The 19,781-nt window shown below is 41.6% G+C and overlaps 1 protein-coding gene across 5 annotated transcripts in view; it reads left to right on the forward strand.

Annotated features, from left to right (window-relative positions):
* LOC138740337 (transmembrane protein 164) overlaps nt 1-19,781 on the forward strand; it is a 96,068-nt gene that overhangs the window by 53,958 nt on the left and 22,329 nt on the right. For all 5 annotated transcript variants that reach the window (XR_011342839.1, XR_011342840.1, XM_069892848.1 and 2 more), the window contains one exon: nt 5,311-5,389. Coding sequence is in view for 3 of the 5 variants with exons in the window: in XM_069892848.1 (XP_069748949.1) it covers nt 5,311-5,389 (79 nt within the window). In the remaining 2 variants the exon portion in view is untranslated. The remainder of the gene's footprint in view (nt 1-5,310; nt 5,390-19,781) is intronic.

Raw genomic sequence — 19,781 nt, forward strand, 5'->3', positions numbered from 1 at the left:
TTTTACTGGCAGCCTAATGATTACAGAACTAGAGACATTGTAAAATAATCTCTCAGCAAAATGCCCCCTGAATCCTACTATTGTTCAGACATAGAAATCTAATCAAGATTTGAATTGTGATGTGCAATGTTATTACCTCCTGTCCAGAATGTAAGCCATTCAACTGTATTAAAGCTATTGTATTAAAACAAATGAATTGCACCTGTTCAATTAGCTGGCTTTCCACTGCCTCTCAAAGGGAAGGAAGGCTGGATTTGCCAACAAACCGCAACTTCTGTAGATGAATAAAAATAAATGCTGCAAGTTTCACTTCCAGTGCCTCTCTGTTCCGTTCCAGCAGCTTTCCTCTTTTCAGAGTTGGGCTTCCAGCTTCTTGCTGGTGATTATTTCCCGGGTGAATAGATTGTACAGCAAACATTGACAATGCTGGAGTAAAACATGAACGTCTGCAGACCCCTTGATTGAAGTAAAACACAATAATGGAGAAACTCAGCAGGTCAAACAGTGTCCTTTATATAGGAAAGATAAGATACAGAACCAACATTTAGGGCTTGAGTCCTTCATCAAGGTTCATGGCAGAGCTAAATTAGAACAAAATCTGTCCCACCAAGACAACTGGTAAAAAGTACTGGAATTGGGATTAAAATGCAGAGAGAAGTTTTGGCAGCCACATTTCACTATTTGCTGCTTTAAATTTACTTCCACTTGCACCATTTTGCTCAATATACAGAAGGTCTAGTTTAGGGTTAGTGATTGGATTTGCCAATGCATTCTTCTTGTGATTCCACTATGGATTATTTTGTGTCCAAGAATTTCAAATTGAGGATTGCACATTTTAAATTATTCTTGGATAACTAGGTCAAAATAACAGAGATTTAACTTTCTGGAATGCTACCCAACTTTTCAAACAATCGGTTTCTGGCATATTTTAAACCCAGAAAGTTGGGGAGTAAATTTCCAAATAATAATGATAATAATGAGTTTATTATCATTTACAGTGAACATATGTAGCAAATTTCGTACTGCTGATGAACGGGTACTGTGATTGGAAAAAAGATCAATTGTATTAAAGCTGTTGCATATTAAAACATATGAATGCAGGTTTTCAAAAAGTCAACTTAAAAAAAAACCAATGATGTATTAAATGCTTAATTGAATTTACACAAACTATTCCGTTATCCTAGTGCAAAAAACTGTATATTATCTACATATTATGTGACAGAGTATATAGATATGTTTATGGGAAATAAATTGGGAAAGGTTTGTTAGAGTAAGTCACATGCATACACTTTAAAACAAATCTTGTTTGTCTGGAGACTTGGTGGCTTCTCACACCTCTTTGCAAGAGTTTGGAAGAGTGTGCAAGAGAGGTCATTAATGGATTATTGTTTTCCAAGGCAACAGATGAAAGAGCAGGTCAGCTATTGTCTGCAGGAGATTTGCTGTTGTAAAAGGGTCATGTGGTTTTGCAATCAGGGAGAGTCAAACAGGCTTTCTCTTGGTCTCTGTGAGAGAGGAGAGGTATCATGACAGTGTTTCAACTAGAAAGAACAGCTGAAACTTAACCAGGACAAGCTGTCAAGAAGTCCCAGTGTGGAAGATGGCCTAGTCACAGCCCTCGTGGCTCATGCAAGAGGAAAGGACTGGCTGACCCATGTTTCACATGGAATAAGTGAAACAAAAAGGAACTCTGTGTTGACATGAAAGAAAGAGGTTATTATCTGGAGAACCCTGACAGGGCAAGTTTCGTCAGCAAGACACTGAGGTGATTGATAGAAGTATATCAGTTGTGGATGTCCTGGAACAACACGTCTCTCTCTGAAAACCAACAAGAAACTTCCTGAGCGGTAACCATTTACCTTTCAAGCACCAAAGCCTGGTGAACTTTATACCTGTTAAATTCTGTGCACAGTATAAGAAATGCCTACAACCAGTGAACTTGGAGGACTGATTAGTGAGATTGGATTGTGAACCAAAGAACTTTTCTGAACTTACACACACATTACATACACATGTGCTTAGAATTAGAAGGGGGTTAAGTTAATAATAGATAAGTTTGATTCTGTTTTCATGTTTAAAGATAATTAAAAGCAACTTTTGTTTAAGTAACCATTTGTCTTTCTGAATATCTACTGCTGCTGGGGTTATGGGTCCTCTGGGCTCGTAACAATAAGTGTAATACTCGTTAAACAAGAAAGTGTGCAGATGCTCGGGTTGAGTGCAGTCCACCAATGTGCTGTAGAAATTCTTGGCCCTCTCCCCTTCACTTCTCAGTTTTTTTTTCTCTCGTCTACCCTCCCACCTGCATGACCTCTTACCTGTTAGCCTGTGCTCCTGCTCCTTCCTTCCTTCCTCCCTCTCCCTACACATTCTCCTTAAACCTGATGAACAACTTGGCCCAAAACATTGCTTCCCCTTTACTTCCTGTGGATGCTGCATGACCTGCTGAGTTTCTCCAGTATATTTGTGTAATGCTCGTAAAATAATGAATTCTCTCAGTTCAATAGTGGTTGTGCTATTGAATGAGTCATGTGATTTGATGTTGCTTGTTATAATTTATAAAATCACTGGACAATGTGAGGAAGGAAAAGTCCGTAATCATGTGGAAAGCCACCCAATGTTATCTGTTAAAGTTTGAGCATTTCTCGTTTCAAATTCATGTAGATGTGCTGTTGCCTGATAGATCACCTGCCTCGGGCATTCTGTTCACCATGAGAAGGGAAGAGCAGGGCTAGGATACTACTGCCAGCTCCAGATTGCACCCTTGCTGAAAATGGCACCTCCTCGCCAAGGGAAAAACGAATGGAAAATGGTCTTATTTTACGTTTAAGCAGTTGGATGAGAATTTTTTTTGAGGTTTTCCCCATCTCTGATTTATTGAAGATGATAGCTGATGCTCTTGTGCATAGACTAACGTGGGAGCTTTCAAAGTGTGCAGTGAGGCTGCATGGATCGATGACCCATACTGGCGTGAACCTTAGCTGTTTTAGGAAGGTGGTGAATGGAAAATACTGGCTTTGTGATGGAAACTTGTTGCTTTCCTATATGCAAAGCTCTGATATTATGTCTCTGGCATTCAGTCAAAGCTAATTGTAAAGGGATGCTACAGTTTCAACAGTGCAGATAACTTGAATGAACTGTATTTTGATATTTTCTTAGTTTGAAAGAATAAATTTTGTTGGTATTACATGTTTGCCTTCCACAATATTGGGATCAAAGTGACCGAGAAGGTCCTTTAAAGCACCAATTCTCAACGGAGAATGTAGCACTTTAAGTGGAGCATGGACTGAAATCATATTTCTTTTTAGTATAGTTGGTAGGAGAGAAGTACAGAAGAAACCAACTAAACTTGACTACTTCACAGGGGAGAGGACCCATAAACTTTGAGCAAAGTCCTTAGGGAGTTGTAACTAAAACAAAGGTTAAGAATAGCTGCTTTAACAAACTGCGAGTTCCATTTCTGTTCAAGGACCCAATGCTCAATTGACATTAGAATACCTTGGAGCACTTTTGGAAGATCATTGCCTTATCTTAAGTGGCCCTTGACCAAGGCCTGCTGTAGATTGTCCTGTTGATTGTTCCCGAGCCACTTATTGAACCCTAGTGTGCAGTATGATTTCTGTGTTTAGTAATAAACAGGGAACAGCTGACAAATTAGTTCCATGACTGCAAAGTTTTGGGTTGTCATTGCAAACAAAAGAAAAATTACACTAGGCAATGAATATTTTGCTTCTTGAACTCTTTTGGGCGTATTTTGAATTTTGGGCTTCTGATCATGAAAAATCATAAAATTTTCCTATCACGTACTGTTCTCTAAGATATAACCTATTTAAAAAAAAAAATTCTTGTCATATTTTAAGTTTACTAGCATATTGTGCACAAAGCAAGCTGTTGTGGACAGTCCAAGCATGCAGTCAGTGCAGATGCTATACAAATGTTGTCTTAGGCCTGGGCATCCGTTGTCAGGATAGATGCAGTCAGGCTGTTGAGAATTTTCTTGGCAACTACAGGGCACCAAACTACATCCAGCTAATTAACAACGTGCTTCAAACAGACAAATCCATGAAGTGCAACAAGTCGTTGAAAATTCATTTTCTGCATTTGCACTTGGATGTCTTCCCTGCTGATCTTGGTGCAGTCAGTGACGAACATGGTGAAGCAGTATCAAGGCAACTGGATTCCATCAATGCTGGCCAACTGTTGTTGGAGGCATCAGATGCTGAGTACAAGCGAAAATCAGTGGCAAAAAACTTTTAGGTCAGTTGAATCAATGCAATGTGTCAACATCATTATGTGATTAAACATGCCAAATTCAATAAAAGTTATTAAATGTTTCTCCAACTTACTATGTAATACACCAAATCTGAAATGATCTTTGTGTTGAAGTTGTCTATCACTATTCACCATTAAAAATTTTTTTTTTTTTTTTTCCAGGAAGCAAACTTTTTATATTCAAAAAAAATTGTTGTCCTGTGTTATAGAATGAATAGCTTATTCAATTTCCACTAGGATTCCGGAAAGGAAAGTGATTGTGTATAATTTGAGTTTGGCTTTCTGTGAGCAAGTACAGGACAACAGAGGTGTTTATTTTGATTAAACATGCCTGGCATCAGTCCTGATGAAGAATTTTGGCTCAAAGCATTGACCATTCTTTATCTCCCACTGTTGCTGCTCGGCCAACTTGAGTTCCTCCAGCAGGTTGTGTTTGGTCTCTCTTTGTGAAGTGTATTTGCCAAGAAGATCTGGAAGGAAGTGTAATGTTGAGGTTCCTACTGAGCAGCTGTGTAACACATGGACTCTACTCCATGGGCTGATACCAGAATCCACTTAAGATTCATACTAGTTGCAGCTAGAAAACCATCAATGTTGGTGTCGAGCTGAGCCAAGGTAAGATAGGTTTTCCAAAAAATACTAATCAAATGGTGCAAGAAATATTATTCCATTTGCGTGCAAGATTATGCTGTATCAGAGTGACATTTGATGTTGGCCTTACTGTAAACCTTGTTTTAATCAATTTCACGTGTCCCTCGGTTAAAATCAAGCAACTTTATGATAATCTAATATTTAAGGCAGAGATTTGTAGGTTCCTGATTAACCAGGGATTGAAGGTTACGGGGAGAAAGCCAGGCAGAGGGCTGAATAGGAAAATGGATCAGCTCATGATTAAATTGCGGGGCAGACTCGATGGACTGTTTCACCTATTTCTGCTCCAATGTCTTATGGTCTCCTCCAAACTATTGATTGCAAATTGATGGAGATAAGAAGAGCATTTTTATTTCACAAGTCTCTTCTATTTTGTTTCCTGTCCAGCTTCCTTTCGAGATGGAGATCTACTATATTCAGCACGTCACCCTTTATATTGTTCCAATTTATCTTCTTCAGAAAGGAGGTAAGCTAGTGCAACTTTTGCCATTTGGAATATTCAATTATTTTTATGCATTTGATGCAATGCACAGTTTTGACTGTTACAGCTTTGTCAGTGGATTGCTGAGTGAATGCAGAGCTTAATGTGGAAATACACCACTCCCCCCCCAAAAAAAATGCATGATTCCTGGACAGTCTTGAACAATCAGACAGCAGAACAAATACAACCACAGGTTCAGTTTTGAAAAGCAGCAACAGTGTGAAGACGAAACAATTGAGTTAATGTTACAGGTGAATGACCTTGCATTAGACTAGCTCGTTCGGTCCCCAGCAGGAAGTATTGGTTAACTAAAATTGTTGAATTTGATAATGAACCCAAGAATCTGCAAGGCCTTGTGCAGAAAGAGAAATACCGTTGCTTGAATTTATTTTGTAATTCATTGGAACAGATGTGAGAGGCCAAAGACGGAGAGGGAATTCAAAGAATTAAAGTGACAGATGACTGAAAACTTGGACTCACTCTTTTGAACTTATTGTGTTAAAAGGGTCACACATTGTGTTTGTTTTTTTTCAACATGGAGGAAACCATATTATGAGGATGGAATACAATACAGAACATTGAAAGGACTGCAAGCTGCTTCACTTTGAAGGACTGTTTGGGTCTCTGGATGGTGCTAAGTGGTGAATGTTGTCTCTCCTGCTCTTTTATGTGACAAGAAAGGGAATGGTTGGTTGAGATGGAAGAGCTGCAGCAGCTTTGTGTTTACTATCCTAACCGTACTGCCCCTGAAGTGCAGTTGAGATCCCAGTCAACTTCAATTTTAAAAAGAATCAAGGATTTTTAAAAAAGGAAGACCTCTCTGTGGAGAAAGGAAATTGTTGGGTCATGGTGAAAGAACACACTTTAAAAAAAAACCTGAACATTGGTTGGGACCAAGTGGTGGTGATCTCTGACTGGTGGTAAACTAGAGCCACCTCCTGGTGGTTTGAGGCCAGTGATATGAACAAATAGATTTTTATTATTTTCCAGTATTAAGAAGCTATGCTTATCTGAACTTGTGTTTATTGTCTTCCTATTTAAACTCTTTAAATTATTTCCAAATTTCTTTTTAAATTTTTTATTTTTCACACCATAAATCACAATAGCCATGATATACACTTTTTCTTTTCCACACATTTACAGTGAATTTTTCTCCCCCCCCCCCTCCCTCCTCCCAAGCCACCCCCCCACCCCCCCCTCTCATCCATCTCTCATCCATTTTAGGTATACAATCTAGGTTGCATTAATTCAGTCAGACAATGTTGTCATTCAACAAAAATACACCAGAAATTCTACTGAGTCCATTCTTTTCTTTTCTTCTCCTTCCATCAACTTAGGTAATGTTTGTTCCCGGTAGGTTTTCGCTATTGTATTTAATGTAAGGCTCCCATACTTGTTCGAATATTTCAATATTATTTCTTAAACTATATGTTATTTTTTCTAATGGAATACATTTATTCATTTCTATATACCATTGTTGTATTTTCAAATTATCTTCCAATTTCCAGGTTGACATAATACATTTTTTTGCTACGGCTAGGGCTATCTTGACAAATCTTTTTTGTGCATCTTCCAAGTCAATTCCAAATTCTTTATTTTTTATGTTACTTAGGAGAAAGATCTCTGGATTCTTTGGTATATTATTTTCTGTTATTTTATTTAATATCTGATTGAGATCATCCCAAAATTTTTCTACTCTCTCACATGTCCAGATTGCATGAATTGTTGTTCCCCTTTCTTTTTTACATCGAAAACATCTATCAGATACTGTTGGGTCCCCTTTATTTAACTTTTGCGGTGTAATGTATAGTCTGTGTAACCAATTATATTGTATCATACGCAGCCTCGTATTTATTGTATTTCTCATCGTTCCAGAACATAATTTCTCCCATGTTTCCTTCTTTATTATTTCCAAATTTCTTAATGATAAACGTACCTTTTAAAAACTTGCAGGATGCAACATTTTCCTCAAACAGGAGAGACTTTTCAGTACAGGTCCTAAAATCAAGAGTTATTTTCCTGGAACTGATTTTTATCAAAAGATGCAAAATTTATGTCAACTAAATATCTAAGTATATACTTTCAGAGATGACCAAATTCCTCTCAATAGTAAACAGTAGATTGAAAAGTGGCACGATTTGCAATTCTCCTCAAATAACATAATTTGAAGAATTCTTTGTAAATAGACACAAATGCAAAATACCAAAAACTGTACTGGATCATGTGGTGCTTGCTAACATGTGAATGAAATTGTAATTGGCCATCTTAGTAAACAGCATTGATGTTCTCTGCTGATGTACAGCCAGTGGGCAGCATTTACGTCCATTAATCCCTCAAGGTTACCGCACAAGTTGATAGGATAGTTAAGAAGGCATATGGGATACTGGGCTTCTTTAATAGGGGGATTAATTTCAGGTCATGTTGCAACTCTACAAATCTCTGGTAAGACCACACTTAGAGTATTATGTTCATTTCTGGTCACCTCATTATAGGAAGGATGTGGAAGCTAATGGAAAGGGTGCAGAGGACATTTACCAGGATGTTAACTGGATTGAAAAATCAGTTTTATGAGGCAAGGTTGCAGAGCTGGAGCATAGAAGGATAAGAGGAGACAATAGAGGTCTACAAGATTATGAGAGGTATAGATAGGGTGGACAGCCAGCACCTGTTTCCCAGGGCAGGAATTGCAAACACCACAGGACATACAGAATGTACAAAGTTAAGGGAGGGAAGTTTAGGGGAGATATCATGGATGGTTTTTTTTTTACAAAGTTGTGGGTGCCTGGAATGCCTTGCCAGGTATGGTGGCGGAGGCTGAAACATTAAGGGCATTTAAGTGACTCTTAGATAGGCACATGGATGAAAATAAAAATAGAGGATTATGGGGTAGGGAGGGTTTAGTACTTTTTAAGGAATACATGGGTCGGCACAACATAAAGGGCTGAAGGGCCTGTGCTATAGTGTTCTATGTTCTATTATAGACGTTCATGCATTGAGCAGGCCCTTGGGTTCTGCTCCAGCCCTTGTGGCCAGCTCTGCAGACAAAGCAGAGGATTGGATTATCCTGAATGTGCTTGGTCTTTCAGGTTACGAGTGTGTAGTTGCCAGCTGGTGCCTCACTCGAGGGACTGCTCTTAGTGTGTGAGCCGAGACAATAAAATGTTGCCAAGGCGTTCAGTTATAATGGATGCACTGGTGACATGAGGCTTGTGGGGCTAATTGACCCAGCCGTTAACCTACATATTGCTCAGAGCTGTGGTTCTGTGTGTTTGTTCACCACCCCACTGCCGCTCTGAGAAATTGGCTGCAATCACACAAGAAGAATGTGCTGTTTTCCAATCCCAGAAGAAGATCCTGGCTTCTTAGCCTTTATCTGTTTTCTAAGTAAAGTAATTTCTTGGAAAAGGTTCATGATTCACACTCTGTAAAGTAGGAGTGGTGCAGTATCTTGATGGCAGCATGAGATTTCCTCTTGGTAGTTTTCCAAAACAGGAAATTAAAGCTGTTGTCTTGAGCAATGCTGAGAATTGCATTTCACAAAATTCAATTTGCATCATCGACATTGGAGAGGAACATTGGAGACTTGGACATTGCAAAATTTGTAGTCTTGGGACCAAGGACGAATATACCACCCTTCTTGCTCTTTTCTTCTTTCTCTGATTGACTCTGGCCACATTTACTGGTAACGATTTGGAGCTGGTCAAGATACTTCCAAGTGGGTGTGCTTGAATCAAACCGTTGGTTTGCTGTGGATGCTAGAGATGCACTCGCCTTACAAAAGCATCCAAGGAGAAGCTGGAGGAACTTAGTGGGTGGCAGCCTTCATGGGTAGAAGTGGTCTGGACCCTTTAACCAGTCTGAAGTAGGAAGGGGTGGCATCAAGGATTTCAGGGAGGAAAAAGAGAGTGGGAATGAAGCCACTAGCCTTATGAGAGGTTGTGGTGCTGTTAATAATTGTCTTCAACATTGTTCTGTGTAAGTGGGGATGTGACATTGGGACTTCTAATATTTTTACACAAACATGCACACCATGGGGCTCTCCTGGATAGTGTACAGACTTTATGGACTAGTCATCTGTCAGCCTAAAGACTTGATGTGCAAATAGTTCGTGTTTGGCCTTGAAAATAACTTGGGAATGCTCAAGACTTTGTGAGTATGTTCCAAATTGGATTGAGGGTCGTAGTTTCCTACGGACTTTCACTCACTTGACAGACTTGAGAGTTTCAGGAACAGTGGTTTTTCTCATTATGTTTGGATGGGAGTGTACAGCACAGTCCACAGTACTGATTTACCTCTGGATTCTGTAATACACCAGGGCATTGGAAAATAGTAGTGAGGCAACATGGTTGCCCTGACAGGCTTGAATCAGACTCCTGGTGTCACACTTGAACTTTCAGAAATCTGAATGGATGGCCATGCCCTTTAATCTGAAATACATTTGGAGATCGAAGGAGAAGGGGATCCTGTGAAATGCTGAATTAACCATTTAAAAGAAAAAATATGAAATCTCATAACAATGGGGTCTGATGGCTGTGAGGAGTTTACATGTAAATGTTTTATTTTAACTAAGACGGGTTCCCCTTTAAATGTAATAATGTTTAGGTGAGGTCATCCGTATAAATACGGGATCCATAAGTTGGGTCTTTGGGGGGCCTATATATAGCCGAGTCCAGGAATATCAGTGACTGCGTGAGATCTCCACTGGAAGTGACCCATGTGTTAAATGGTGTTGAAGAGGGCTTTCCATTAACTGTACCTGAAATAGCAATTTTAGATTTGTATTCTGGCACAATCTGACCAGAATAAAGTTGAGGAGCTGGAACCATTTCAATAATGCAGCAATCAGTTGTCGTATAAGGAGGGATGTGTCAAATGGGGTCACAGCCATTGAAAATCAAAATGCAGCAAGCGCTGCAAAACTAAAATAAACAGAAATACTCTTGGGTTCCTGCGGGTAACCCCAGTGAAGGAGAGGTTAGATAAATTTCCTACTGAATGTAGTAGTATTAGCGTAAAAACAATGGAGGAATTTTGTTTATTGGCAACATTTGGACAGTGATTTTGAACGCAGATAAGCAAATGCAGCACTTGCTAAAATTGTAGGAAATGGGCATAAAAGCTTTTTTGGTGTCACAGTCACAGCTCACTTGACCTTTTTTCCAGATCGAGAGAGAGAGAGAGAGAGAGAGAGAGAGAACACATGTCAGTGCAGAACATGATGTCTAAATCAAATTTAACATTTGCTGCTTGCACCTGATTATATCTCTCCAACCCTTTTAATATTCATGTCTGACTGAGGCCTCTTAAATGGTACCATTATATCTTCTTTCACCACTACTCCTGCCAGCCTGTTCCAAGAACCCACCAGTCTGGATAAAATATTTGCACTGCACATCTCCCTTCAACTTTTTCCCCCTCCCCCCCAAAGTTGTGATGCTTTTGCCCCAGGAAAAAGATTCCCACAGATTGAGTTGAATAGAAGCAGTTGAGTTAGTCTGAACAGATGGTCCATATCCACTATCTTTAAATAGTCTGAGGTTTTTCTTTCCCCTAGGGTTGGGAAATCTAAAGCTAGAGGACACAGATTTAAGGTGAGAGTGGAAAGTTTTAAAAGGGATCTGAGAAGGCACCTTCCTCATGCAGTGAGAGGTAGGTATGTCGAACAGGCAGCCTGAAGTAGGAGCCATGGGTATAGTTGTAACTTAAAAGACATTTAAACAGGTACGTGGATAGGGTTAGAGGTGGGAGAGTCTCGAACAAGAGGGCACTGAAGGGCGTCACTTTTCAACAGAAATGCGTAGGAATTTCTTCAGCCAGAGGGTGGTAAATCTATGGAATTTGTTGCCACAAACAGTTGTGGAGGCCAGATCATTGATAGGTTCTTGATTAGCAAGGACATCAAAGGTTATGGGGAGAAGGCCGGGCAGTGGGGCTGAGTGAGAAGATAGACCAGCTCATGATTAAATGGCAAAGAAGACGCTATGGGCTGAATGGCCTATTTCTTCTCCCATGTCTCATGGTCTTGGAAGGATAAAGGCAAATGGGACAAGCATGGGACAAACTGAGCTAAAGGCCTTGCTTCCATGCTCTGGCTATGACTCAATTGATAGCTGTTTGAAGCAAAATGACTTTGCCACCCTAAAGGGGTTGAGTTCTCACAAATGGGAAGTAATTATTGTAATACTTGGTGGAAGCAAGAGCTATTTGGTTGAAGAAACACAAGAACTGTAGGTGCTGGAGTCGAGCAGACCAAGAGAATCTGGAGGGACTCAGCAGGGCAGGCAGCATCCAATGATATTTAGTTGAAATTGGTGATGGAATCCAAAATGCACCCACAAGCTTTAAGGACCTCTGCTGGAATTGAACCAGGTCTGGATTTTAAACTATCCAAACAGGAGTTCAGGAAGTAAGGCACTGAATGGAAGTAGATCTGACCAGTCTGGATTCGATTCCTGAACTGGATTCAATTTCAAGAATAAACTCCAAAGCGTTGTTCAGTCAGCCTGCAACATCACAGGCACGGGGCTACACTCCATCGAGGACATCTACGTGAGGTGATGTCTTTAAAAAAGCAGCCTCCATCCTCAAAGACCCACTATCTAGGCCATGCTACCATCAGGGAAAAAAGGTGCAGGAGCCTAAAGACGAGCACTCAGTGGGACAAGGACAGCTTCTTCCCCGCTGCCATCAGATTCCTGAATAATCAACGAAAGAAAGACACGGCCTCACTTTTCGTACACTATTATTTTACTTTTTTTTTTAAATAGTAATGTCGTAAGATGGTAACAATATGAACGTTTGGACTATAATACTGCCAGAAAACACTGAATTTCATGTCTTGTTCATGACAATAAATACTGATTCTAAGAACCAAGCAGCCAGCCAAGTGGATTCAATGTTAACACCTGTAATGAAATGAGGAAGTCAATGTTACAAACTAGAATTGTGTTTGTTCAATGATGCAAAATGAAAAATGGCTATTCTTGCTGCTACTTGTCAAAGGAGAGTCAGGGAAGCAGTGTGGTGCCTCTTTGGACACAGAAATGCTCTTACCTTTGTATCTTTCTGTTTGCCCTATGATTCTGATTGTGAAGCAAAAATATACCACTTAAAAACTCAAATAGGGAAATATTTTGAGAGTGTTGCTTCACAGATAAAGCAGAATTGCTTTTTCCTTTGTGAAGACGTTCCAGGAGTCAGGAAGTCTTCTGGTTTGGCGAGATTGTCAATTATTTGGCCTGTTTTACAGATGCTGATTCCCTGAAAAAAATATTCAGGGGAAAATTAAGAACAGCAGATGGATGCAATTTAATCTCTATGTTCTCTATTATTTTAACTTGCAAATTTTTTCGTAAAAAGACAGATTTATTTTAGTTATAGTTCTTTTAACATTTTCTCTTTTTTAAGATCAGGAAGGAATATTTTTGGAAAGTATAAATGAGCTAATCAAAGGAAGTACTGGGACGAATAGTGTGAGGAAATGAGTTTGACAACAGTTCATTAAGTTGCACTAGCTGAGTGATCATTATTCTATCCATCTTTCTCCAGAAAATCTTTCAATTTCCCCAGTGATAATGCACTTTAAAAACATTTTCAGGGTTTTGTCAATAAAGATAAAAATGAGTCTGCACACTCTTTGTTTACCAGAGGGTTATACATGTTATATATCACCTACGGCTCCAAGAACGCTTCCACCAGCGTTGTCTCCGCTCCATCCTCAACATCCATTGGAGCGCTTTCATCCCTAACGTCGAAGTACTCGAGATGGCAGAGGTTGACAGCATCGAGTCCACGCTGCTGAAGATCCAGCTGCGCTGGATGGGTCACGTCTCCAGAATGGAGGACCATTGCCTTCCCAAGATCGTGTTATATGGCGAGCTCTCCACTGGCCACCGTGACAGAGGTGCACCAAAGAAAAGGTACAAGGACTGCCTAAAGAAATCTCTTGGTGCCTGCCACATTGACCACCGCCAGTGGGCTGATCTCACCTCAAACCGTGCATCTTGGCGCCTCACAGTTTGGCGGGCAGCAACCTCCTTTGAAGAAGACCGCAGAGCCCACCTCACTGACAAAAGGCAAAGGAGGAAAAACCCAACACCCAACCAACCAATTTTCCCCTGCAGCCGCTGCAACCGTGTCTGCCTGTCCCGCATCGGACTTGTCAGCCACAAACGAGCCTGCAGCTGACGTGGACTTTTACCCCCTCCATAAATCTTCGTCCGCGAAGCCAAGCCAAAGAAAGAAATACATGTACATTCTCTTTAAACTCCAGTGATGTACTGTAGTTAGGTGTTTGACCTTATAAGATAGCTTTTGTATGTGAGGGCAGAGAGCATTTCACCTGGATATGAGTTTTGAAAAAAAATATATACCGTTGAGTTTTACCCTAACAGCCAAATAAATGCTGAAATCCTTATACAGCATGAAACTTAAGCCACACATGTACTCCAGCAAATGTGAGCTATTTTTCGCAACAATCACCTCTTGGTAAGTCAGACCTCAATGAAATTCACCAATGATACTGATCAAAACGACAGTGGTTTCAAACAAAATCTCTGCTCCCACCTCCTAGCCCCAAACAAATTGAGTGCACCAGCACTGCACTTGATAGATCGACAGAAAAGTTAATCAGCGATGCATGACCTCAGATTGGCACAAAACCTGTGGTCTGCTAGGCAGTATTGCTCACTGCCCTCCAAATGCTTCTATGGCTTGAACAATCTACATCACAAAGCACTGGAAAAATACCACCAGAGCTGTCTCTAAATGCACTCTAAGGACGTGAACTAATGTCACTGTCCTCTTTGAGGTCATTTCTTTGGCTTGGCTTCGCGGACGAAGATTTATGGAGGGGGTAAAAAGTCCACGTCAGCTGCAGGCTCGTTTGTGGCTGACCAGTCCGATGCGGGACAGGCAGACACGATTGCAGCGGTTGCAAGGGAAAATTGGTTGGTTGGGGTTGGGTGTTGGGTTTTTCCTCCTTTGCCTTTTGTCAGTGAGGTGGGCTCTGCGGTCTTCTTCAAAGGAGGCTGCTGCCCGCCAAACTGTGAGGCGCCAAGATGCACGGTTTGAGGCGTTATCAGCCCACTGGCGGTGGTCAATGTGGCAGGCACCAAGAGATTTCTTTAGGCAGTCCTTGTACCTTTTCTTTGGTGCACCTCTGTCACGGTGGCCAGTGGAGAGCTCGCCATATAATACGATCTTGGGAAGGCGATGGTCCTCCATTCTGGAGACGTGACCCATCCAGCGCAGCTGGATCTTCAGCAGCGTGGACTCGATGCTGTCGACCTCTGCCATCTCGAGTACCTCGACGTTAGGGGTGTGAGCGCTCCAATGGATGTTGAGGATGGAGCGGAGACAACGCTGGTGGAAGCGTTCTAGGAGCCGTAGGTGGTGCCGGTAGAGGACCCATGATTCGGAGCCGAACAGGAGTGTGGGTATGACAACGGCTCTGTATACGCTTATCTTTGTGAGGTTTTTCAGTTGGTTGTTTTTCCAGACTCTTTTGTGTAGTCTTCCAAAGGCGCTATTTGCCTTGGCGAGTCTGTTGTCTATCTCATTGTCGATCCTTGCATCTGATGAAATGGTGCAGCCGAGATAGGTAAACTGGTTGACCGTTTTGAGTTTTGTGTGCCCGATGGAGATGTGGGGGGGCTGGTAGTCATGGTGGGGAGCTGGCTGATGGAGGACCTCAGTTTTCTTCAGGCTGACTTCCAGGCCAAACATTTTGGCAGTTTCCGCAAAGCAGGACGTCAAGCGCTGAAGAGCTGGCTCTGAATGGGCAACTAAAGCGGCATCATCTGCAAAGAGTAGTTCACGGACAAGTTTCTCTTGTGTCTTGGTGTGAGCTTGCAGGCGCCTCAGATTGAAGAGACTGCCATCCGTGCGGTACCGGATGTAAACAGCGTCTTCATTGTTGGGGTCTTTCATGGCTTGGTTCAGCATCATGCTGAAGAAGATTGAAAAGAGGGTTGGTGCGAGAACACAGCCTTGCTTCACGCCATTGTTAATGGAGAAGGGTTCAGAGAGCTCATTGCTGTATCTGACCCGACCTTGTTGGTTTTCGTGCAGTTGGATAATCATGTTGAGGAACTTTGGGGGACATCCGATGCGCTCTAGTATTTGCCAAAGCCCTTTCCTGCTCACGGTGTCGAAGGCTTTGGTGAGGTCAACAAAGGTGATGTAGAGTCCTTTGTTTTGTTCTCTACACTTTTCTTGGAGCTGTCTGAGGGCAAAGACCATGTCAGTGGTTCCTCTGTTAGCGCAAAAGCCGCACTGTGATTCTGGGAGAATATTCTCAGCGACACTAGGTATTATTCTATTTAGTAGACTCCTAGCGAAGATTTTGCCTGCAATGGAGAGCAACGTGATTCCCCTGTAGTTTGAGCAGTCTGATTTCTCGCCTTTGTTTTTGTACAGGGTGATGATGGTGGCATCACGAAGATCCTGAGGCAGTTTACCTTGGTCCCAACAAAGCTTGAAAAACTCATGCAGTTTGGCATGCAGAGTTTTGCCGGCAGCCTTCCAGACTTCTGGGGGGATTCCATCCATACCTGCTGCTTTGCCACTTTTCAGTTGTTCGATTGCCTTATATGTCTCATCCAGGGTGGGAACCTCATCCAGCTCTAGCCTTAGGGGCTGTTGAGGGAGCTGGAGCAGGGCGGAATCTTGGACTGAGCGGTTGGTACTGAAAAGAGATTGGAAGTGTTCTGACCATCGGTTGAGGATGGAGATCTTGTCGCTGAGGAGGACTTTGCCGTCTGAGCTGCGCAGCGGGCTTTGGACTTGGGGTGAGGGGCCGTACACAGCCTTTAGAGCCTCGTAGAAACCCCTGAAGTCGCCAATGTCCGCGCTGAGCTGTGTTCGTTTGGCGAGGCTAGTCCACCACTCATTTTGGATCTCCCGGAGTTTGCGCTGATGATGGCTGCATGCGCGACGGAAGGCTTGTTTCTTCTCTGGACAGGACGGCTTTGTAGGGTGAGCCTGGTGGGCAGCTCGCTTCTTTGCCAGCAGCTCCTGGATTTCCTGGCTTTGAGGTCAACAGCTGCAGAATTGACATCCTGCTTATACTTAGCTGGCAATGTTGGGCAGACCATCTCATTACTTAGTTAGAAATGCTGGGCAGACCATGTTGTAATTTGGTTATCAATATTGGACAGACCATCTCATTACTTAGTTGGCGATGCTGGGCAAAGTACATTGTTCACATGCTCACCATTGAACCCTGGAAGGGATTGCTCACTTCTGATCTCTGCCACAAGAAGAGATGACCAGGCAGACCGAAAAAGAGAGTCAAGGATCTTCAAAGATCCTAAGACAAAGGGCAACATTCCCGCCTACTCCTGGGAATCTCTGGCCCAATGGCCATTTAAAGTGGAGATGGAATGTTCAGGATGATGTTGCAAACTTCAAAGCATTTGGAGTCCCTGTGTGAGGGGTGAAGGAGCACACTACCCCACCAACTACCCAGTCTGCCACAATCTGCTCCTGTATGCAGAAGAGAGTACAAACCCCCACATCACCTCTGAACCCACAAACCACAGAGGATGCATCACCACACTGAGGGATTGTACCCCAGAGAGTTGGCTGCCACCTACTGGCGTGCTGCTTCCATTGTCTTCCTGTTCATCTCACCCTCGGCTCTGTCCAGCTAACTGGATTATTGGCTGCAAATTTATTGTCAAATAAAAATGGAAATATTGATTTTAAAAGAATCTCCAACTAGTATTTTGTATTTCTATGGGGGGGAGGGAAATAAATTACTGTGACAATTTCTGCCAAGATACCAGAGGCTATGGTTTGCATTTGCCAATTTCCCCCCTACTCCATTCCTAAAGATGGAGGCTGATTTTGAGAGCACCAACAGTGATCTTCCACCTCTCAGCATTCCCGCGAGACATGGTGGGCTTCATTGCCATGAGAATTGAAGCCAAGTTTGACTTTGTATAGCAATGCTAAGGGCTGGTTTGATTGGTATTCTACGTGCCTGAAATGGGTACAGAGTCATGAGCAGGAACCTTTTACTTGAGCTGCTTTTCCTACCACTCACTCAATCTTGCACAAAATGTCAAAGTCTAATGGCATCACTATATCCATCAATCCAACAAGATCTTTTAGCCAGGATTTTCCTTCCCATAATTCTGCCATGTTGCCAACTCTGCATGGGATCCATGGAACCTTGGCTATATGGATTCAGAAATAAGTTGCCTGTAGCAAGCAGAGAGTAGTAGTGGATGGAAAGTATTCTGCCTGGAGATCAGCGACAAGTAATGTTCTGCAGGGATCTGTTTTGGAACCTTTGTGATTTTTATAAATGAACTTGATGAAGAAGTGCGTGGATGGGTCAGTAAGTTTGCGGATCATAAGAAGGTTGGAGTTCTGGATAGTGTTGAAGGTTGTCATCGTTTACAACAGGACATAGACAGGATGCAGGTTTGGGCGAGAAGTGGCAGATAGAGTTCAATCTGGGTAAGAGTGAGATGATGCATTTTGGAAGATCAAACCTGAAGGATGAGTACAGGATTAATGGTCAAATACTTAACAGTGGAAGACCAGAGGGACCCTGGTGATCCCAATCCATACATCTCTTAAGGTTGCCATGAAGGTTGATAGGATAGTTAGATAGTCTATGCTTGGTTTCATTAGCCAGGGGATTGAGTTGAAGAGTGGAAAGGCCATGTTGCAATTTTACAAATCTCTGACGAGACCACACTTAGAATATTGTGTTCAATTCTGATCACCCCATGAAAGGAAGGATGTGGAAGCTATGGAGAGGGTGCAGAGGAGATTTACCAAGATGTAGTTTGGATTTGAAAATAAGTCTTATGAGGCAAAGTTATCAGAGCTGGGACTTTTCTCTTTGGAGCAAAGGAAGATGAGAGGAGACGATAGAAGTCTTCAAGATTCTCAGAGGCAGCCTAACCCTAACCCTTTTCCCCCCCCAAAAGGGGAGTAGAAAACCCCGGGGGACATCTGTACAAAATGAAGGAGGAAAGCTTAGGGGAGATATCGAATTTAAAAAAAATACACAGAGTTGTGAGTGCGTGGAATGCAAGGGTGGTGATGGAGGTTGCAACATTAGGGGCATTTAAGAGATTCCTAGACAGCCACATGGATGAAAAGGAAAAATAGAGGGTTATGAGATAGCGAGGGTTTAGTTTGTTTCTTTTTGATAGGAATATGTAGGTCAGGACAACATTCTATGCTGTATTGTTCTATGTTCTAATGCATAAAACAAGAATCTGAATAAGCTTTTCTTTGAGCCTTAATATTATCCAGGGGACATCATTTGCATCCTGTGATAAGAGCTCAAAATGCTTCTGTACACATGTCAGCACATTCCCCTTTTATCGTTGACTTTCATATCTTTTAAAATGAATTAGGCTTGAATGTTCAAATGACTGCACTGAGAATTATATATGAAAACTCTCTGGACTTGCATAGTAGGCTGCTTACTGTATCTTGAGACATTTCTCTGAAAATAGCAATTCTAAAGAACCAAGGATTTCCTTTATCTACAAATTGAATACATTTTCTAATTTAAGCCACATTATTCATTGAGCAGTCTGAACTGGTTGTTCCCTCCATCTTTCCAGTTTAGCTGTAGAAAATTAAACAGAAATATTTTTGTTCCCTTCTGTGAAATTAAAGGATTTTCATTATAGATTGTATACATTCCTATTAGGTTAATAACTTGGTAGCTCAGTTTTCTTTCTCCCTCCTTTCCTGATATGTGGAGTTATAATTTGTCATCCTACAATGTATAGAACTTTGGAAAGTTCCACCTCGGCCATCCATCATCTCCAATCCATTTCATTAAAAACTCATTTCATTTATTAGCTTTCAGCTTACTAACTCTCCACTGTTTTTTTACTAAAGGCAAGTTCCTTCAGTTTCTTTTGTTAGACTTGATTTTCCAACCTATCTAGCTAGTTAATCCTGTTGTATTCTGTGAAGCAAGTGTTTAATTTCTATGCCAATTCCTTATTTCCTCTGTTAACTTATTTCTCTGTAGTTAGGGACCCACATTTGCTCTAGCTGTTTTCATTAAGGTAGCTATAAAGGATCTTGCAACCTGACTGCGTGGTGTTTTACAGCACCACTGTGACATTCTCCATTTGACCTTGACACTGTCAGTATTTCCTATTTTCAGTCACTACATGAAACAAGCTGGTAGTGGAGGCAGGTACTATTACATTCAAGAGGAATCTAAATAGATACTTGGATAGGTCAGGCTAAGATGGATATAGGTGTAATGTGGGCAAATGTGATGAAAGTAGGTGGACATCATGGTGAGCGTGGGTCAAGTGGGTTGTAAGGGGCCATTCCCATGCTGTATGATTCCATGATTCAGGATACCTTGACAACAAAGTGGATG

The sequence above is a fragment of the Narcine bancroftii genome, chromosome 8 (assembly GCF_036971445.1).
Source record: "Narcine bancroftii isolate sNarBan1 chromosome 8, sNarBan1.hap1, whole genome shotgun sequence".
In the NCBI taxonomy this organism is placed as follows: Eukaryota; Metazoa; Chordata; class Chondrichthyes; order Torpediniformes; family Narcinidae; genus Narcine; species Narcine bancroftii.